The sequence below is a fragment of the Grampus griseus genome (assembly GCF_964374135.1).
Source record: "Grampus griseus genome assembly, chromosome: 5".
Lineage (NCBI taxonomy): Eukaryota > Metazoa > Chordata > Mammalia > Artiodactyla > Delphinidae > Grampus > Grampus griseus.
The window spans coordinates 23,665,915-23,689,155 of NC_138998.1; the positions used below are offsets into that span (position 1 = coordinate 23,665,915).

The 23,241-nt window shown below is 37.3% G+C and overlaps 1 protein-coding gene across 1 annotated transcript in view; it reads left to right on the forward strand.

Moving 5' to 3' along the window:
- Positions 1-23,241, forward strand: part of SLC9A9 (solute carrier family 9 member A9) — a 540,289-nt gene that overhangs the window by 148,408 nt on the left and 368,640 nt on the right. Inside the window, exon 5 of the mRNA XM_082654190.1 lies at positions 6,454-6,569. Coding sequence (XP_082510316.1) covers positions 6,454-6,569 — 116 coding nt within the window. The remainder of the gene's footprint in view (positions 1-6,453; positions 6,570-23,241) is intronic.

The window sequence follows — 23,241 nt, forward strand, 5'->3', positions numbered from 1 at the left end:
TTTCCTGAGTCCCCAAGAGAGCTGCTTCTCCTCTGCGAACTCAGTGCATTTGATCTGCAACTCACCTAGGACACGTAACACTTTCTATCACGTATTCTGCTTTTGTAGGTGACTTGTCTCTCCCTCCTGAGGATGGAAATCATGCCTGACTTATCTTTGCATTTCTCATAAGCCTTAGTAAAGGCTTTTATGATATTAAATACTATATATATAAATATATATAGAGAGAGAGAATTTACTATCATATATATGTATGAGTTTATATATATATTAACATATGTGTGTGTGTGTATACACACACACACACACACAAACTGAAAAACAGTGACAAAAGAGGAGAATCATTTCTTTGATACCTAGGAGCAAATGATCCTACAGACCCTTTAAGGCCCATATCGTTTCCCCTAAAATCAGACTCACCATCTCATGCCACTACTCTTGACAAAGCAGAATTCTTATTTTGTATCTCCTGTTTGTGAGCACCCATGAGATGTGAGCTTCTTCACAGCTTCTTCCCCACATATTTAAGATCAACTCAAGTCTCACCCTAAACCCCCTTCTGGAGACAGACCTGATTTCCCTCATAGCCAGACCTCCCAAAAGGATGGGTATGTTGCCTGTCTCAATTTCCTCATTTTTTCCATGGGCTCTTCAACCCATTCTAATCTCGCTTTAGCTCCCACATTCCTAATGACATTAAATGAATGGGCTCGTTTGGCAACATTCAATCCTACGTATCATACCCTCCTTCTGGAAACACTCTTCTCTTGACTCTTGTGACACTCTACCAGATTTCCACTCATGTCTCTGTTGACCGATTCTTTGTATCCTCTTTTCCTCATCATCTCTACCTCATCTTCAAATGCTGGAGTTCCCAGGCATCAATCGTGGGCCCTCGTCCACTTTATGTTCTCTTCACATTTTCGTTCACACCCAACTCTGAATACCCAACAGGCTCACCAGCTTCTCAATCTCAACATTTCTCAAGTTGAACGTGTAATCTTTCCTATAAAATAAAGTCCCCCTTTATTGTTCCCAGCTAATAGAAGTGTGGACATGTGCAATCTGTACTTCTCTCCATAGGACTTAACCACAATACTGTTAAAATAATAAATTATAAATTAGCTAGTAAACATCTGGCTCCCCCAATAAAATATAAGCTCCCTGAGCGGAGGAATTATGTCTGTTGATACTTATTTGTTGAATGAATGAGTTAATGAGCAAATTAATGAATGCATGAGTGAATGAATTTGGCTAGGAGACCTTCCCAATTCCATCCACCCCAACATTAATAAATTATGAGTTCTCTCATGGAAACAGAGAGCAGATAGGTGGCTGCCAGGGGCAGGGGGCAAGGGGGAGGTGGGAGAAGTGAGTGAAGATGGTCAAAGGGTGCAAACTTCCAGTTATAAGATGACTGGGGATGTCATGTATATCATGGTGACTATCGTTAATAATGCTATCTTGTATATTTGAAAGTTGCTAAGAGAGTAGGTCTTAAAAGTTCTCGCCACATACAAAAGTATGATAACTGTGGGGTGATGGATATGCTAACTAACCTTATTGTGGTAATTATTTTGCAATACATACATATATCAAATCATCATATTGTATAACTTAAACTGACACAATGTTATATGTGAATTGTATCTCAGTAAAGCTGTAAAGAAAAAGAATTTATGGGGCTTCCCTGGTGGTGCAGTGGTTGGGAGTCCACCTGCCGATGCAGGGGACGCGGGTTCGTGCCCCAGTCCGGGAGGATCCCGCATGCCGGGGAGCGGCTGGGCACATGAGCCATGGCCACTGGGCCTGCGCGTCCAGAGCCTGTGCTCTGCGACGGGAGGGGCCGCAGCAGTGAGAGGCCCGCGTACCGCCAAAAATAAAAGAATTTATGACTTCTCTAGTGGGGTATTGCTCTTGAATGCATGCCCCAGAAAAAAAAAGAAACTGTGAGATTGAAACTATCCGTAAAATGTGAACAAATAAATAAAGATGCTTATCCAGAGGAAATGTTTGAGTATAGAAATCAGAAATTTAGGTGCAGATTATAATCTTTGTTTTGCTATCAGAGCCTGTTGGTGCTGGGCTTTCCCACTGCAGAGTGAGGTCCATGTAATGGTCTGTTTCACAAGCTTTCACAGGCAGGAATGTGGCTCTTCTGACAGTTAAGAGGCCTGGTCCACACAGCTGTTTCCAAACTGACAGCAATTCCCCTTGCGTATCTCTAGCAATTCAAAAAAACTGCTTTTTCCAGTAGATCTATTCATAGCTTGATCAAGACTATTTTTAAAAAAGAAGATGTATTCTTTTTAAAAAATACTGAGAGAGACTAAGATGGCATACTTAAAAATCATCCAAGCAATTGAGCCTTCTGGAACTTTTTGTTTTGAAACATTTTTGCAACATGCCTTTAGGTGTGGAACTTTAATAGTGTGAAACAAGCTCATGAAATTTAAAATCAGTACGTGTGTCACAAACACTCAATAAAGTGAGTATGTGGAGCATTGTGTAGGACATTTCTTCAAATTCTCTTTTACCCAATGCCTTCTATAAGTGACATGACTGCCATCCTGTGAAACTCTACTCTTTGAAGGCGGGTCATGGATTTGCACCTTTGTATCCTCTGTAGCATAAGCACTCTGCTTTTTAAAGAATAGCACTAAGTGGATATTTGTTGAAATCAATGTTATCAGCAATTTTGCTTTTTATATGGCAGTTCTGCTTCTGCCCATCCCTGTGACCTGGGCTGTCCCTAAGCACAGGCTGACCCCAGAAGGACATCTCACTTGGGTCCACCATCTTCACAGCATTGCGTGCACTGGAATTCACTGGCTTCCCTCTCCCCATCAGACCACATCTTTCCTGTATCCTGAGCCATCTGAAATAGTTTCTGTGAAGTGCTGATAGAACATACCACCCTGTGAGAATGTGGTGGTTGCTAATGGGTTCATTTATTTATCCTCCCAGTTAATACAGTTATAATTAGTTAGTTACAATAATGTAGCAACAATAACAATAGCTAGTTATTTTAAAAAAGTGCCTGTCACATAATAGATACACACTAATTATTGACATTATAATTATCAGTGACAATGACCATTGTTATTGGTAATAATAACAAAATGATCATACTGAGCTCATACTACACTGGGCTTTTTCTGTTTTTCTTGCTTTTTTAAGGTATTATCTCAAGGAAGATATTGGAATTATAGTTATTTTGTGTCCAGGGGTTGACTTGGAGTAAACAAATCATTTACTTTCTTTTTTTAAAAAAACAAACTGTGTGTATAGGGGTATGTGTATATGTGTGTGCATGTGTGTGTGTGTGTGTACATGCACATGTGTTTCTCTTGATTTCAAAACAATTCCGAATCTCTATAGAATGGTGGTTGTGTATGCAGGTTTTGACATCCAACTGCCTGGGTTCAAATCCAGCTCTGTCATAAGCTAACTTCTGTGACCTTAGGCAACTTATTTACCCTCTCTGAATCCTGATTTTCACCTTTGTAAAAAGGAATAATTATAGTACCTAACTCAAGTATTATGAAGATTAAATGACATAATGAATGTCATGTCACATAATAGCACTCACTAATGTACATTGTTATTTTTTTATTATGACTGTTATTTAGAAAGAACTGAAAATGCAGAATAGGAAAAAAGAAAATAGTCACATGTCACTTTATAACCACTATTAACATCCCAGACTATATGCTTCTGACCTTTTTCTGTTTATATGTGTGCTTAAATATATTCAATTTTTATAAAATTAGAAATTATTATATATTACCACTTTATAATTTGCTTTATCAATTTACTTTTCTATGCCTAATATACACTCTTGTATATAGTATTAATAGTTGCATATTAGTTCGTTATATGTGTGTTCTGTAATTTATTCACTGGACATTTAGATTGCTTTGAATTTTTCACTCATGAATAGTAATAATCTGAAATAAACTAAATAACTTCTGGTGTGTATTCAGATTAATTTCTTGGCAAAAATTCATAGAAAATCATTTAATAAGCTACAGAATATAAAAAATTTAATACTTTAAAAATAAATTGTCAAATTGGCTTTTATAAAGACTTTAATTTTATTTTCATCAATAGTATATGAGGCTTCTAGTTTCCAAGTAATCTTCCCAAGCCTGGGTAATATATATGCATGCATATATTTTTTTTATCTTACCCAATCTTACCCTGGCTTCTGTAGGGCAATATGGGGCAAGTCATTTTAATTCTGAGGCTCAGATTCCTAACTTGTAAAATTAACTAATGGGTATAGAATTCAGAAATATAGTCATAGGTCATAAAGTTGATACTGATTCCAGAGCCTATCCATGTCCCATATTGGAAGTGTAGCTCAAATGAGGAAGAACTGTGGTGAAGTCAGGTTAACACCAAGTGAGGCTGAAAGGATGACTCTCGGAGAGCATTTCCCTGGTAATGTTGTGACTGTCCAGAAAGTCTCAGTGTTCATCAGACAGAGGGTGATGCGGATAACATATATAATTAAAATCTATGATTATATTTCTTGCCATCTGCCTTGCTGTAAACGACATGCTCCATAAGGACAGGGATCTTTGTCTTGTTCACTGATGTATTCTAAACACCTAGCACAGAGCCTGACAATAGTAGGGGTTCAGTAATAAATATCTATTGAATAAACAAGCTGAATGACTCTACTCTTAACCTGTCCAGAGGCTGCATACCCTGGTAACCAGCAGAATGCCCTCCCCAAGATAAGTGTAGGTGAGCTGCCATGATTGAGGCCTCTTCCCAGAAACAATTGCTGTGTCGCATGACACAGGCTTTCTCAGATATGTTAACACTTGCAGCCTAGTTAAGCTTCAGCCTCCCCTGCTAGAATCCACACACTTCACAGCAATATTGGGTCCCTGCTCGAACCCATGTGGTTGTCTTAATAGTTCAGCTCATGGGTAGTATTATCTCCAAGTTCTTGGGGATACTCCGTTGCTGCACCTTTGTCCTATATAGAACAACCACCTTATGGACTAGTTAAGAGTATACTGTATGAGATAACATATAATGTACAATATGGAACTGTTCATGTAGGCAATATGATGTAGGAATTAAAAACCTGGGATCTGGAGTCAAATTTCTCAGTTCAAGTCTGGGTTCCACAATTTAATAGCTGTGTCACCTTGAGCAAGTTACTTGATCACACAGTGTTCAGTTTTCTCATCTGTAAAATGCAAATAGTACCTACCTTGTAGGATCAATATGTGGATGAAATGAGTTAAAACATGTGAAGAAATAGATATAGAAAGTGAATATTACCTATTTTGATAATTACTATTAGCAGTCATAATCTCATTGAGACTTTACTATGTGTCAAAACCCAAATTTATATTACCTCAGATAATCCTTAAAACAGCTCTGTAGACTAACCATAATTCTTTTCCCTACCCCAGAAGGTTTTAGTAATGCCCTAAAATCACATAACTAGTAAGTGGTAGAAACTGGATTTAAATGCAAGTGTGTCTGAAATATTCTCTCATAGAGAAATTTTTCATAAGAGAATTTGAAATATCCACATTCTCATTGTCATTAAAATTTCAAATATCTGATTTCTAGTCTTTTTAGTCATGCTCACAACCCTAGAACATTTTTCAAGAAACTAATTTAAATACGTGTGAATATCTAAGCAACAGTCTATCGGTCTGAGAGTCAGTGGTTTCTAAGGACTCTTACAGTCACTTTCAGTGATTCTACCGTGGTCCAGTTCACCAATTTTTGTGTTTCCTCCACTAGGATTTAGAAAAATCAGTTAATTAAATACAATTTAAAAGCTATAGGGTGGCAAATGATGACCAAAACAAATAATTTGCATTCCATGGGTTTGGTAAACATAATCTCATGAAAAGAATGGCTTTCTTTGCAAGATCAAAATGTAACCATTTCAAGATTCATTTTCAACTATGTGTTGAAGTTACAGGCGCTCTAAACCTAACTGTTTTCTCTACCTGGTGTGGAAGTGTCCTGACACCACCAGTAGTAGAGACTCATCTATTGTAAAGTAACTGGTTGACTGAGTGCCCTGTGAGTGGCCAGTATCCTTCTCATCACAGTGACAGACTTGAAACTTGAACCCTTTGCAGACACCCTAGCAGACAAAACAGTAAAACTGAAAAGCAATCCATTTACAGATGTCAACCCAGCCACTATATTTGTGGGTATGATTTGCTATGCCATATTTCACAGATAATTTTTTATATCCTTGAGATTTGTTTTCACTGAAGTACACTATAAAATGTTCTTTTACCTTTTGCCAGGTGAATAAACTGTGATATTTGGTACAGTGTAGTGAGGACTAGCATGGCTACAAATAGGCAGAATAGTGGTAATTTGTGCCTCATGCTTATTCAGGAAGCCCATTAGAATGTCAGCTATGTTGATGTTTGAAGATCATATTTTTCTCTTCAACAGGTTAATTATGTATGGCTTTGTGAAGGCCATGGTATATGCTGACCAGCTGAAAAATGGAGACTTTCATTTCACTGACTGTTTGTTTTTTGGTTCACTGATGTCTGCTACAGATCCAGGTAATTGCCCAAATGATATGTTGCCTTCTTTCTAAGACTCAAACATTTAAATTGAATTTTTCTCTGATGACCATCACCCGAGTCTACATAATATTCCTTATTCCTTTTCACTTGCAGTTGACATATCTGTTAGTGATTACAAAAAAAAAGAAAAGAAACAGGTGAATATTCTAACACCTCTCAAAAAATAGTTCTGAAATCAATTTCAGTAATGGGAAAGACTCTTTAAAATTCATTACTGTTTATTTCTGTAGAATATGTAGCCATTTTGAGCTGTGGTCCTTAATTTCTCTCTATTTAACTTTCTTCTTTCAAAAATGCTCTATTGGGGCTTCCCTGGTGGTGCAGTGGTTGAGAGTCCGCCTGCCAATGCAGGAGACACGGGTTCGTGCTCAGGTCCGGGAAGATCCCACATGCCACAGAGCGGCTGGGTCCGTGAGCCATGGCTGCTGAGCCTGCGCGTCCGGAGCCTGGTGCTCCGCAGCGGGAGAGGCCACAACAGTGAGAGGCCTGCGTACCGCAAAAAAAAAAAAAAAAAAAAAGCTCTATTGAATTAAATGGTAAAAAATAATTTTTAAAATTGTTTACTATGTAACGTTTTAAACATATTAAACATAGGGAGAATAATAAAAAGAATTGTCATATACCCTTAAAATTAGCAAATTATGATGATTATCAAATATGGCCAATGTTTTTATGTATACCCTTCTACACTCCTTCTCACTATGACTGAATTATGTTAAAGCAAATCCTAGACAGCATATCATTTTATTTGTAAATGTTTTGAAAAATGACCATTGTCATAATGAAACCTAAAAATATTAATAATCTTTTTTAATATTATCAGAGAGCTAGGCTCTGTTCAAATAGCCCCAATTGTCTTTTTGTCATTGTCATTATTAGTTTGTGTAGTAGTTTGTACAAATTAGGACCCAAATAAGGGCTACACATTACAATTGGTGGATATGACTATTGAGTTTCTTTTCATCTATATGTTCCCCTTCCATCTTCTATTTTTCTTGTCACTTATTTGTTGGAAAAAAAGGCAAATTGTCTCATGGTTGAATTAAATATGGTTGCTTAAAATGTTCCTCTAGCTTCTGTATTTCTTGTAAACTGATGGTTAAATCTAGAGGTTTAATCAGATCAGCGTTCATCTTTTTTGGCAAGATTACTTGCTTGGGGCTTCCCTGGTGGCGCAGTGGTTGACAGTCCGCCTGCCGATGCAGGGGACGCGGGTTCGTGCCCCGGTCCGGGAAGATCCCACATGCCGCGGAGCGGCTGGGCCCGTGAGCCATGGCCGCTGAGCCTGCGCGTCCGGAGCCTGTGCTCCGCAACGGGAGAGGCCACACAGTGAGAGGCCCGTGTACCGCAAAAAAAAAAAAAAAAAAAAAAAAAAAGAGATTACTTGCTTGCTATGAATCTCTATAGCATCACATCAGGAAGCACATACTGTTTAGTGACTCACCTGTCAGCCTGATCCATCACACTACTGAATTGCTACTCCGGCAAAGACCACCAGAACACACCTGTAGTTGAACAAGATGTGTTTATTACATGTTGTAATGAAGAGAATGCTCACCAGAGGAACCATGGGACATCTCAGAGAGTGTTAGAAAGGACTTGTTATAGGACTTGGGCTTATGCTTGGTGATTTTAGGGAAGGCTTAAGGAATTGGGTCTTTGCTCTGGATTAGATGCTGTCAGAAAGCATGAGTGATTGAGCATTTTAGTAAGTCTTATCCGGCAGGAGGAAAGACTGAATAGAGACTAAGGCTACAATTTGTAAAGAAGCCGGGCCACTTATAATAGCCAAGATAGGGATGTTGTGGTTTGGACAGTGTTCATTTTTTGTGTTTAGATGTGATTACACAGTAGGCTTGTTTTTGTCTTGATCCATCATGGTCACAGAGTAAACCTGTCTGATGTTTTCTGTGAAATTGTTTACATTCAACAAGAGAACAACAAAGCCCAGCTGATAGTACCAGGCCAGCTCCCGGATACTAGGGGCTGCTCTTCTCTTTCTTAGAATGGCCCTCTGACCAGCAGTATTGGCACCATGTGGTAGCTTGTTTTAAATGCAGAATCTCAGGCTCAACTCCAGAACTACTGAATCAGGTTCTAGAATTGAATATCCTCAAGTGGTTTATATGCACAGTAAAGTTTGAGAAGCTCTTAATGTTAGACTTCCCCATTTTAGCTAATGGCTTTAGTACCTGTTGATGGTTATGCTTAGTCTAGAATTTGTTAGGGCTTACAAACTAGTGGTATGCTAATTCTGTCCTGCATTTTGCATGTATTAGCTGGTACTCTCCTGAAAGAAGCAGTTTTCCAGATCAACTTTTTGAGTGCCCTGTGATAATTATTTGAACAAAAAATCAGGATAAATTATTTATTCTTTTTGTTTACTTACTAATGTTCTAATTTTCAAAATAATGAGTTGTTTATCATCTCCCACATATGATCAGGGAGGTGGTTTGGGGCTTTTTTAAAGTATCATATCAACACATGGATTTAAACATAGTTGATATGTTTCAATCTACTATTGTAATTATACTTTTTGAACAAAATATTCCATCTTTGACAACTGGGAGCCTCTTCAAGTTTCTCCTATATCCTTTTGGCACAAACCCAATAGTCTCTCGTAGATTTCTTGTTTTGGAGCAGGACTAGATGTTCCAACCTTCTTTTGTATGTTTCCTGTACCCTGACTTAGAACCAGACATTTCTCTAAGAAGACTTGGTTCTTTCTAAGCGGGAAATTTATTTAGAGAACAAAATGTGGACACTGGGTGTTTTCATTACTATTGTATTGGTCATTGTTTCTACATATTTTTATTTGTTTTGAAGGAGAAATAATATCACAAATTCATATTAATCTTGTTACTTCCAATTTAGGATTATAGAAATTTTACTTAACTGCCTTGAATTTATTTTGCATTTAAATTTTTCTTCTGCCTACTTTTCTTCTTTCTATTACATTAATATAATTTCTTACTTCCTTTAAATGTATATTTTCAAATTTACAGTGCACATATTATTACTAAAAATATGATTATTGAAAACTGCTTAGATTACATTGTGGTTCTTTTTAACCTTTGTGTATATGCCACTAGGATGAACAGTTAAAAATTACTCTGTTTTAAGAGCTCTTGAAATAATCCTCTGTGTGGGTAAGCCACAAGTCAATTATACAATAATGTTCATTTGTTTCATTTTGCTTTTAATTGTTGTTTTAAACTTAGATTAAATATCTACAGAATTCCAAAATGAAAACCATAGGACAAAAGAAGAGAAATCTAACTTCTAGACCTGTCCTCTCTATCCTAATTTTTCAACCATTTTGGTTGGTTTTTAGTTTACGCTTCTATTTTTATTTTTTTAACATCTTTATTAGAATAAAATTGCTTTACAATGTTGTGTTAGTTTCTGCTGTATAACAAAGTTAATCAGCTATACGTATACATATATCCCCATACCCCTTCCCTCTTGCGTCTGACTCCCACCCTCCCTATCCCACCCCTCTAGGTGGTCACAAAGCACCAAGCTGACCGCCCTGTGCTATGCGGCTGCTTCCCACTAGCTATCTATTTTACATTTGGTAGCGTATATATGTCCATGCCACTCTCTCACCTCACCCCAGCTTATCCTTCCTCTCCCCATGTCCTCAAGTCCATTCTCTACGTCTGCATCTTTATTCCTGTTCTGCCCCTAGGTTCATCAGAACCATTTTTTTTTTTTAGATTCCATATATATGTGTTAGCATACGGTATTTGTTTTTCTCTTTCTGATTTACTTCACTCTGTATGACAGACTCTAGGTCCATCCACCTCACTACAAATAACTCAATTTCGCTTCTTTGTATGGCTGAGTAATATTCTATTGTATATATGTGCCACATCTTCTTTATCCATTCACCTGTCGATAGACACTTAGGTTGCTTCAACATCCTGGCTATTGTAAATAGTGCTGCCGTGAACATTGTGGTACATGTCTCTTTTTGAATTATGGTTTTCTCAGGGTATATGCCTAGCAGTGGGATTGCTGGGTCATATGGTAGTTCTATTTTTAATTTTTTTTTTTTTTTTTGCGGGGGTTCGCGGGCCTCTCACTGTTGTGGCCTCTCCCGTTGCGGAGCACAGGCTCTGGACGCGCAGGCTCAGCAGCCATGGCTCACGGGCCCAGCCGCTCCGCGGCATGTGGGATCTTCCTAGACCAGGGCACGAACCCGTGTCCTCTGCATCGGCAGGCGGACTCTCAACCACTGCGTCACCAGGGAAGCCCTATTTTTAATTTTTTAAGGAACCTCCATACTCTTCTCCATAGTAGCTGTATCAATTGACATTCCCACCAATAGTGCAACAGGGTTCCCTTTTCTCCACACCCTCTCCAGTATTTATTGTTTGTAGATTTTTTGATGATGGCCATTCTGACTGGTGTGAGGTGATACCTCGTTGTAGTTTTGATTTTCATTTCTCTAATGATTGGTGATGTTGAGCATCTTTTCATGTGTTTATTGGAAACCTGTATATCTTCTTTGGAGAAAAATCTATTTAGGTCTTCTGCCCATTTTAGATTGGGTTGTTTGTTTTTTTGTTATTGAGCTGCATGAGCTGCTTGTATATTTTGGAGATTAATCCTTTGTCAGTTGCTTTGTTTGCAAATATTTTCTCCCATTCTGAGGGTTGTCTTTTTGTCTTGTTTATGGTTTCCTTTGCTGTGCAAAAGCTTTGAAGTTTCATTAGGTCCCATTGGTTTATTTTTGTTTTTATTTCCATTTCTCTAGGAGGTGGGTCAAAAAGGATCCTGCTGTGATTTATGTCGTAGAGTGTTCTGCCTATGTTTTCCTCTAAGAGTTTGATAGTGTCTGGCCTTACATTTGGTATGCTTCTATTTTTAACTCTAAGCAAACAAACATGAACACGCTCGACTATATACTACAGCACACATGGTTCATCACCTTGCTCTTCTTTAATTAACAGTATTTTGAAGAGTAATCCATAGCAACATATTAAGAGTTTTCTCATTTTCTTTTATAGCTGCAGAGTATTCCATAGTTTATTCAACCAGTTGCCTGTTAATGGACATTTGGGTTTTTTGTCTTTTGCAATTATGAATGATGTTACAGTTAATAACTTTAAAATTAATAGCTTTCCACATTTTGCTCCTGTTTCTTTGGGATAGATTTGTAGAAACGGGTTAAAAGGTATTTGTAATTTCCTAGATGCCAATTTCCTCCCCATAAAGTTTGTACCATTTCGCCTTCACACCAGCAATGTATGACAGTGTCTGTTCTGTACAGCCTTGCCAATGCAGAATTCTGTTACAGTTTTGGGTTTTTGCCCATACAATAAGTGAGGATTTGTATCTCTCTGTGGCTTGACTTAATATTTCTCTTAATATGAGTAATATATGTTTAGGGAACATATGCATTTTTTTTCTGAAAAGCAGATGTTTATAAGATGCCCTTTTCCAGTAGGGTTGTTGATCTTTTATTTTTCATGCTTCTGAAGTCCTTAATATACTAGGGATATTAACCCTTTGTCTGTAATATAAGTTACAAATATATTTTGCACATTTTTGTCTGTCTTATTTTGCTTATGGGATGGGGGAGGAAAAAGCAGTTTTTAATGTATGATGTTGACCTGCTCTCTGGAAGAGGATGAAATGAAAGTATGTCTCAGATTTAGAACCTGTGGTGTCGATTAGAAGATCAGAGACCCAGAGTGGTGTACAGGGAGAGACTGTTCCATCTCCAGGCCTAGAGAAGACCTGGCCGCTAAATCATTGCTGGAACATTTCATGCTACCATCCCCCAAACCCAGGGAAATGCAGAAGTCCCTTGGCATCCACGGAAATGGGGCCTCAGGTAAATTATTTTCAATCCATCAGTGATTTCTAGTTAGTTCAGGTTGTTCTCTTCTGCCATATATGGATACTTTGCTTTTCATGGTCAGGTCCCATTTTAGGTCACCTGTGCACAAGTCTGCATTTTGAAAAGCACTGCATCCATTGTTTCTTGGTCCCCATGCTAATGGCCAAGTTGTTGCATTTTATGGAGTGATTCAGCCAGCTCCAAGTGTGTGGTGTTCAAGCTTTGCTCCTTCTGTGACTAGTGATATTCCTGAGGTTATGTTTACATGACACAGGAAAACTGACTGAAATAGAAAAAAAATAATCTAGCTCAGTAAGATGGTTATTTATCTACATTGTATCAAACAACTGAGCTGACTGAATTTTTTGGAATGCAGAATTGACTCACAGCCATAACGAGAATCCTGGGAACCAAGTCCACTTTCCAACTCTGGCACAGACCAGCTGTACAACTTTGGGCACCACTTAGCCTCTCTAGATTTTATGGGTTACTGAAAGTGGAAGATATGTGATCTCATCTTTTCCAACCCCTTCATTTTACAGATGAAGAAACTGACTCTTCATCTGTAAAATGAAAAGTTTCGACTAGAGGCCTTTCCAGCTCTAACATTTGGTGCTTATTTCTGTGAGACTGTTTTTTGTTTTTTTGTTTTTAATTTTATTTTTAAACAAGTTTTTGTTTCAAAGTAGTTAAAAGTGAACCCAAAGCCCTCCACCCAGACATTTGGGGGTTCTTACACCAACTCAGCAAATGTTAGAGAAGGTCTCACATAGCAGAGACCCACACGTGAACAGGAATACTTAAGCACCCTTTTCTTCTGGGAGCTAATTGTTATATTAAAACACACTGAACCTACTCTCTGCTAAATTGGTGCTATTTAAGATCTTCAACAACCTTTAAACACCTAGTTAATCTTACCCTACAATTATTCATTTATTGCCTAAGTTATTGTGACTCACTAATTTATGAAAGAGAACCTGTGCTCTGATTTTTCATGGCCTTCTTTAAATTAATTCTCTCCCATTTAGCCTTAGCTAAATCTCAGCGAGGTATTATTAACTATTCATATTTTTCTTTTACAGTTACATATTTAGACTTAAATCTAATTCTTCCTGCACGTTTCAGACTCTCTTCAGCCAGTTTTCAGTTTACCTCCAGTTAGGGTGATTTAGATATTATTTGATTGATTTAGTTTCCTCCTTTCCTCACTGATGAAGATCTTGCTGCTGATGTAAACGTCATCAGCATCCCTTAACAGAAAGAGTGGATAACTAAAGGCAGAGCCCCCAAAGAGACCATGTATGATAAACTGCAGGGTATGGGAAGAGAGAAGTACTTGCAGGGCTTGATCGATAAACACACATCTTCAGGTGTGTTTAGACAAGGAAAAATAGGAGAATGGGGGAGGGGAGAGAAACAATCAACAAAATGGTAATAGAGTAAGAGACCCAACGACTGGAAATAGATGCTATAGTTAATATCCCTCTTTTTACAAATGGCCAAAGCCCATTAGGAGTCTCTCCGACTTCATACTATCCTCCTGTCTCTTTCATCACTGACTTGGGTCCAGTTTGGTATATTTAGATTATCCAAGATAACGATTTTTATTATTAAGACTGAAATATCCCTTTATATGGAGTGAGTGACATAGAGAGGTCCTTAAGGTATGTAAAGATACTTGGGAATCCCACTATACCCATGTGCTATTCCTTAAACACACCAGTCTTTTTTTTATTATTATTATTCAAGTATAGTCAATTTACAATATTAGTTTCAGGTGTACACCATCGTGATTCAATATTTTAATATACTCCATTTAAAGTTATTACAAAATAATAGTTATAGTTCCCTGTGCTGTACAATATATCCTTGTTTCTTATTTATTTTATACATATTAGTTTGTATCTCTTAATACCATACCCCTATCTTGCCCCTCCCCCTTTTCTCCCTACTGGTAAACACTAGCTTGTTCTCTATATCTGAGTCTGTTTCTGTTTTTTTATATACGTTCATCTGTTTTATTTTATAGAGTCCACATATAAGTGATAACATGGTGTATTTGTCTTTCTCTGTCTGACATTTCACTAAGCATGATACCCTCTAGGTCCATCCACATTGTTGCAAATGGCAGAATTTTATTCTTTTTTTATGGCCAAGCAATATTCCATTGTGTATATATACCACATCTTTATCCATTTGTATGTTGATGGACACTTAGGTTGCTTCCATATCTTGGCTATTGTAAATAATGCTGCTATGAACATCGGCGTACATGTATCTTTCGGAATTAGCGTTTTCATTTTCTTTGGATATGTACCCAGCAGTGGGATTGCTGGATCATGTGATGGTTCTATTTTTAGTTTTGGGGGGATCCTCCGTACTGTTTTCCATAGTGGCTGCAACAATTTACAATCCCACCGGCAGTGTACTAGAGTTCGCTTTTCACCACATCCTTGCCAACATTTGTTATTTGTAGAATTTTTGATGATAGTCATTTTGACAGGTGTGAGGTGATATCTTATTGTGGTTTTGACTTGCACTTCTCTGGTGATTAGCAACATTGAGCATTTTTTCATGTGCCTATTGGCCACCTGTACATCTTCTTTGAAAAAATGTCTATTCAGGTCTTCTGCCCATTTTTTAATTGGTTGATTGTTTTTAGATGCTCAGTTGTATGAATTGTTTATACATTTTGGATATTAACCCCTTATTAGCCATATCATTTGCAAATATTTTCTCCCATTCAGTAGGTTGTCTGTTCATTTTGTCAATGTTTACCTTTGCTGTACAAAAGCTTTTAAGTTTAATTAGGTCCCATTTTTTTATTTTTGCTTTTATTTGTTTTGCCTTAGAAGACAGATACAAAAAAATATTGCTAAGAATTATGTCAAAGAGTGTTCTGCCTATATTCTTTTCTAGAAGTTTCCTGCTTTCCAGTCTTATATGTAGTTCTTTAATTCATTTTGAGTTTATTTTTGTATATGGTGTGAGGAAATGTTTAATCTCATTGCTTTACATGCAGCTGTTCAGTTTTCCCAGAACCACTTACTGAAGAGACTGTCTTTTCTCCACTGTATACTCTTGCCTCCTTTGTCATAGATTGATTGACCATAAGTGTATGGGTTTATTTCTGGAATCTCTATTCTGTTCCATTGATCTATGTTTCTGTTTTTGTGCCAGTACCATGCTGTTTTGATTACTGTCGTTTTGTATAGTCTGAAAGCTGGAGTGTGATACCTCCAGCTTTGCTCTTTTTTCTCAAGATTGCTTTGGCAATTCTGGGTCTTTGTGGTTCCATATAAACTTTAGGATTATTTGTTCTAGTTCTGTGAAAAATGTCATGGGTATTTTAATAGGGATTGCATTACATCTGTAGATTGCTTTAAGTAGTATGGATATTTTAACAATATTAATTCTTCTAATCCTCTAAGAACATGAGATATCTTTCCATTTACTTGTGTCATTTTCAGATTCCTTCATCAGTGTTTTAAAGTTTTCAGAGTATGGGTTTTTCACCTCCTTGGTTTAATTTATTCCTAGGTATTTTATTCTTTTTGATGTGATTTTAAACAGGAGTGTTTTCTTGCTTTCTCTTTCTGATAGTTCATTATTAGTGTATGGAAAAGCAACAGATTTCTGTATATTAATCTTGTATCCTACAACTTTACTGAATTCATGTATTAGTTCTAATAATACATGAAGACTGTTTGGAGACTTTAGGATTTTCTGTATAGAGTATCATGTCATCTGCAAATAGTGACAGTTTTATTTCTTCCCTTCCAATTTGGATGCCTTTTATTTATTTTTCTTGTCTGGTTGCTGTGGCTAGGACTTCCAATACTGTGTTAAATAGAAGTGGTGAGGGTAGGCATCCTAGTCTTATTCCTGATTTTAAAGGAAAGGCTTTAAGCTTTTCACCACTGAGTATGATGTTAGCTGGAACACACCAGTCTTGCTGCTGCCTCCAGGCATTTGCATTTGTTGTTTCTCCATCCTCACCTTCTTCAGGTCTTTTCTCAAATGTCACCTCAATCAGACCTTCCCTAACTATCCTATCAAAAATCACACCCTTCTTCCCCCCAACACAGTTCGCCCCAAATCACTGTGCTTCCCATCCTTTTTCCTTGACTTACATCCTTTTTCCTTGACTTACATTCTAGTGACTTATCACTGTTGATCTACTATTTATTTTATTTCCTTATTGTTCCTTAGTTCTTTGTCCCTCTGAAAGAGGAGCTTTTTTTTTCTATTTTTTCTGGGTTTTTTTCCTATCTTTTCACTCTTATATTTCTCGTATCTAAAACAGTAGGTTTTCAATAAATGCTTGTTAAATTAATGAATTAATAAATTTGTGGAAGAAACTGCTAGAGCAAAGTGTGGAGCTTGAAAGGGTATCTATTCTCAAATGTGAAATGTGAAGCAGCTGAATATCCCAGCTCACCCTTGGAGATAAGGAGTCTCATGGCCCCAGGAGGGACAGTGACTCAAGATGAAGGTGGAACTCCTTGCACATAGCTGAACTTCCAGCACAAGCTGAGTGCAAATATTAGTTTCTGTCCTCCAAAAAAAAAGATATATTCAGCTAAAACAAAAATAAATGTGTCTTTCTTTTTGTTCAACCATGCAGCCAATATTTCTTTCCCCCTTTTCATCGGTGGTCAGTAGCTTAACACTTTCTAGAGAGCACCAAGCCATAGATTGTAGACTTGCAGAAGCAGTTATAACAGTGTGGGGTTTTTTTTCAGGTTGAAAGATGTCCAAAATAGGAGGTTCCTTTAGGAAAAGGAAGAACTCAGCACAATACATTAAATATTAATCACCCAGAAGATGACAGAAACTCATCCTGGTATTTACAGGACTGACATTTCTTCCAAGGTCTCAAGGAAGCCATTCATTCAGGAAAATGCACAGTGGGCTGTGCATTTTCTCACTTCATCAATTTCCCTGTTTCCTATTTGGATTAAAATGTTTTCATTTTATGTGATGCAGCTACTTTGAGACTCAAATACAGCTGTGCTATTTTGAACTCCAGAAGTATTAGTCCAGTATTTAAAACTAGAAAATAATTCTTACTGTGTAGACTTGTCGTGTTTTGTCTCAAGAAAATTAATCCAGGTTGTCCTGTCTTAGGCAGCCTCAAATAGGGCTTACTTGAGCATTGCTCTGTCCAATGTGATGGCTATGAGCCACACGTAGCTATTGAAGTGTAGCTAGTCAAAATTGATGGGCTGTATGTATCAAATACACCCTAGATTTCAAAGACATAATGTGAAAAAAAGTAAAATATCTCACTGATAATTTTTATACTGACTACATTTTGAAATAATAATATTAATTGAATATTGAGTTAAATAATATATACACTACCAAACGTAAAATAGATAGCTAGTGGGAAGCAGCCGCATAGCACAGGGAGATCAGCTCCGTGCTTTGTGACCACCTAGAGGGGTGGGATAGGGAGGGTGGGAGGGAGGGAGATGCAAGAGGGAAGAGATATGGGAACATACGTATATGTATAACTGATTCACTTTGTTATAAAGCAGAAACTAACACACCATTGTAAAGCAATTATACTCCAATAAAGGTGTTAAAAAATAAAATAAAATAAAAATAAAGAAGAGGGCTTCCCTGGTGGCGCAGTGGTTGAGAGTCCGCCTGCCAATGCAGGGGACACGGGTTCGTGCCCCGGTCTGGGAAGATCCCACATGCCGCGGAGCGGCTGGGCCCGTGAGCTATGGCCACTGAGCCTGCGCGTCTGGAGCCTGTGCTCCGCAACGGGAGAGGCCGCAACAGTGAGAGGCCCGCGTAGCTAAAAAAAACAAAAAACAAAAAAACAAAAAATCTGTACATTTATATTTGCAGATTATAGATAAGGAAATTCTTCTTAACAAGGAATGGAAACCTGGAATCTACAAATAAAGAATAGACATACTTGACTATATAAAATTGTTTTAAAACAATTTTTAAATTGTTAGGGAAAAAACATTTAAATATAGAGAACAGAGTATTATTTTCTCTAATATACAAAGACACTTAAAAAGGACAATCTGGCAATAAATAACAGAAAAATGGACAAAGACAATAAAGAGACAATTCATAGAAGTGCAAATCCTCTTGGGCCTCAAATGTGAAAAGTTATTCAAACTCATCAGAAACCATAGAAATGTAAAATAAAGTAACAGCATATCATTTTACCCCTAGCAGTTTGGCAACAACTGTTAACACCAAGTAACAGTCATTGCTGTCAGGGAGGCAGGGAAAAGTGGACTCTTACACATTTCTAGTGGAAATTTAAATCATCAACAGACTTTTGGAAATCAATTTTGCAACAGCTATTAGAATTTAAAATACATAGCCCCTTCTCCCAGCCATCTGACTCCTGGGAAGTTATCCCACACAAGTAGAAAGACTGGTTCTTAAGGATATATGGGCAGGGATGTTTATTGCAACATCTTTTTAAGTGGAGGGGAAAAGAAAAAAGAAGCAAAGTGAATCCTATCCATAAGGGAATTGTTGGATAGGTTGCAGGACATCTACACGATGTCATGTAGCCATTAAAAAAGAAAATTAGTGCTCTTCCAGCTGACTTGAAGGCTTTCCTGGAGGCACTGTTGACTATGTAAAGCAAAATGCAGAACAGTATATATATGATTCAAATTTTTTAAAAACAACAATCATTCCCATGTATTTATGTTTATTTGTGTATATAAATGTATTTATATACATAATGTACATACATAAATACATGGGAATGCCTGTATTTGTATTTACATATACATATATATGTATAAAGCAGGACTCATGGGGTATAACTGTAGAAACTGCTTTTTTTCTCCCATTGCTCTTTTAAAACTATTCTTTTAAAAGACTACTCCTTTCCCACGTGGATGAAAACTTTTGGTCTTTAAGTTGCAATCAGAGTCTCAATTCAGCAATGAATATGTCCAGTATCATGTAATATTGCATGTTTTCAATTTAATTTAAGACTTTGCCCCATATCTCCCAGCCCGTTGAAGGCAGGTTGGTTGGGGTCTTCTTTCTCACATGCCTCATCTACCCCTTGCTAGATGCAGTTCCTGACTCCTACAAGACGGAGGCAGAGATGAAGTAAGGAAATTTTTTATTTGATTAACAGTAAGCCACCATTAGAGCAGCTGGACAGCCACATCCCATTAGATTTCTCAGGCGAGAGTCAACCAATATTCCACTGTGTTCCCCAACTCCAGGGGTCACATCTTAAGCTGTCTGACGGTCTAGGCAAAGATCCTTTTCATAGGCTTGAGATGAGGGAGTGTGAGATTCACAATTCACAAGTAGCGGAACACCATTCACAAATCTTAACTTGCTAGGCTAGAGTCTAGAGACCCTTTCACATTCTTAAGGTAGGTGAGAGGTTTAAAGGAATCATGTAACTGGGTTTTGGATAAGTACTTTAAAATTGTGCATCTCACTATGGAAAATGTTATTTTTTTCTTTTCTCCTCAGTTTAAACTTCTGATTTAATCTGTTACAAATGTGTGTGTATGTGATTAATATAAAGAGAATTTTCGTATGAAGAGACATTGGTGGGACATGTACTTATTGTAAAGTTAGGTTACTTTGGAAGGAAAAGAAGAGATGGGGAAAAGGGAGACATGTCAAAAAGGAAAAGAAAAAAGAAGACTATTAAAACAAAGCAAACAAAAAGTATATAAATATAATGTGACATTTACATATTTATGCATTTATATGGAAGCACATCTATGTATGCAAAAAGAAAACTTCAAAATTTCATAGAAATGGGAAAATTGATGCATTTTTTAATGTCATGTTATTAAACCACTATAAAGTGTAATTAGAACATCTTAAAAGAAAATCTTCAAACTCGATATGATATTATGCATACTATGGAGTAAAAAAAAAAATTCAGCGACTTTGCATATTACATGTAAGTCACACATCTTGACTTGATCTGGCAGCTGAAGTGTGCTAAGGATCCCAAGTGCTTGATGAAGCCCTGGACCCTGGGTGTTGGCTTTCATAAGGAGACTACTGGCTCATGTTAATTGAATTTACAATATTCACTCTGGCATTATCCTGTCTGGAGCCCAAATTAAATGCATGGATAATTCATCTATTGAAATTAGAAGCCAAGAGGAATATAGATACAAAGCCTAAGTCTCTGCTTTGCTAATACTGAGCCCAACCATCTTCTTGACAAGTGTTGTAGCACCATGTTATTTTTGTAACTGGGCATTGGGAGATCTAAGGTCTAGTTCAGTTCCTGCTACTAACTCACAGGGCAAATTCGGGTGGCCACTTAACCTTTCTAGGCTTAGTTTCCTCATATATACCTAGAGGAATTAGATGATTGCTGAGGTCACTCACTTCCTGTTCTCCATTAGTGATTCTCCAACTTGAGCGTATGTAAATCTCATTTGGAGAGTTTGTTAAAGTGCAGATTACTGGGCTCTGCTTCCAGAGATTCTGATTTAGTAAGTCCAGGTGGAGTCCAGTACTTCAATTCTGACAAATGTCCAACTGACGCTAATGATGCTAGTCCAGAAAGAAGCCTGATGAATCTAAGAACTGATGAGTGAAATATTTGCAATCCTGAGTAAACATGGTGAATCATAGAGAGTGAAGTAGGCTCAGTACTGATGTTTTTAGGTTGAGGTAAATATCGGTTTACGCACTTATAGGATATGTATGTAATTTCAAGGGTGGCAAAAATGAACTTTTTAGGATAATTGTAGTAAAGATAAATTCTCACCACCATATGTGTTCCCTCCTCAGGGAATGTGAACTATAAATGTCCTAGTTCCCAGGAGATTGCAGAAGTATAGAAAACCTCGGAGACTTCCACCTCTGGGAGGTGGTGACCTCCCTCCTGAGACACACCTGACTGTCTCCTGGCAGGGCAGCATCCATTGCCCAGCTTTCCCAGCATGTGCTACCTAAAATCACAGCTAGGTGTCACTCTAATTCTGGGACTAGCTGGTCTCAAGTGGAAAGCTAGAGTGAGCCAGGGCACTGGGGAATACATTACCAACGCCTATGTTTGTGGGTTAAAGCATTTAAGAGATCGCCTAGGAAATTCTCCACATAAAAGGATCACAGTTAGGGATGGATCATAAACTTTCAATCCCAAGAGGAATTGCCACTAAAAATAAAATAGGTGTGTGATGGTGTAGGAGAGTTACCTAAAAATGAGGTCAGGACGGGGCCTTCCAGTGGCCAAATTATCCTGGATATTGAAAGTATATGTTCATTAAGGCAAGATTAGTGTCATGGGTGAATGGATAGCCACATTTTAGTGATTTAACTTCTCTGAACTTCATTTTCCATGTCCTTAAAATAGATACTGTAAAAACAAAACATCAAGTACCTTCAATTTCTTCACAGAATTCTTGTGAGATCAAAAGAAATGTTGTTATTTGTAAATTGCTAGGTATTATTTTTAAACAAATTTTTACTCACAATGAGTTGTTCTAAATCACTTTATTGACTTTTTAGATGACACTGCCAAAACATTTGTTTATAATTGAACGTGAAATTGCCAAGTATCCACTCTTTTCTTCAGTAACCATGAGGAAACAGTTGTTGTCTCATGATATTTCATTACTTCCCCATCCGCTTTCAAGGTAAATCCCAAATGTAAAAGGATTAAAGAGAAACAACAATTAAATTGTATATATCTTTGTGTGGATTATCTACTTTTTGTAGCATCCAGCGTACATTATTTATTTATTTATTTTTATTGAAGTAGAGTTGATTTACCGTGTTGTGGTAATTACTGCTGTACAGCAAAGGGATTCAGTTATACATATATATACATTCTTTTTTGATACTGCTTTCCATTATGGTTTATCACAGGATATTGAGTATAGTTCTCTGTGCTATACAGTAGGACCTTGTTTTTCATCCATTCTATAAGTAAAAGCTTACATCTGCTAACCCCAGCCTCCCACTCCATCCCTCCCCCAAACCTCTCCTCCTTGGCAACCACCAGTCTGTTCTCTCTGTTTGTGATTCTGTTTCTGTTTCATAGATAGGTTCATTTGTGTCATATTTTAGACTCCACATATAAGTGATATCATATGGTATTTGTCTTTCTCTTTCTGACATACTTCACTTAGTATAATAATCTCTAGTTGCATCCATGTTGCTGCAAATGGCATTATTTTGTTCTTTTTTTATGGCTGAGTAGTATTCCATTGTATATATGTACCACATCTTCTTTATCCATTCATCTATTGAAGGATATTTAGGTTGTTTCCATGTCTTGGCTACTGTGAATAGTGCTGCTATGAACATAGGGGTGCAAGTATCTTTTTGAATTATGGTTTTGTCTGGATATATACCCAGGATTGGGATTGCTGGATCATATGGTAATTCTATTTTAGTTTTCTGAGGAACCTCTTGTTTTCCACAGTGGCTGCACCAACTTACGTTCCCACCAACAGTGTAGGAGGGTTCCCTTTTCTTCACACCCTCTCCAGCATTTATAGTTTGTAGACTTTTTGGTGATGGTGATTCTGACTGGTATGAAGTGGTACCTCATTGTAGTTTGGATTTGCATTTCTCTAATAATTAGTGATGCTGAGCATCCTTTCATGTGCTTATTGGTCATCCGTATTTCTTCTTAGGAGAAATGTCTGTTTAGGTTTTCTGCCCATTTTGGGATTGGATTTTTTGTTTTTTTGTTGTTGAGTTGTATGAGCTGTTTGTATATTTTGGAAATTAAGCCCTTGTCGGTCCCATCATTTGCAAATATTTTCTCCCATTCTGTAGATTGTCTTTTCATTTTGTGGATGG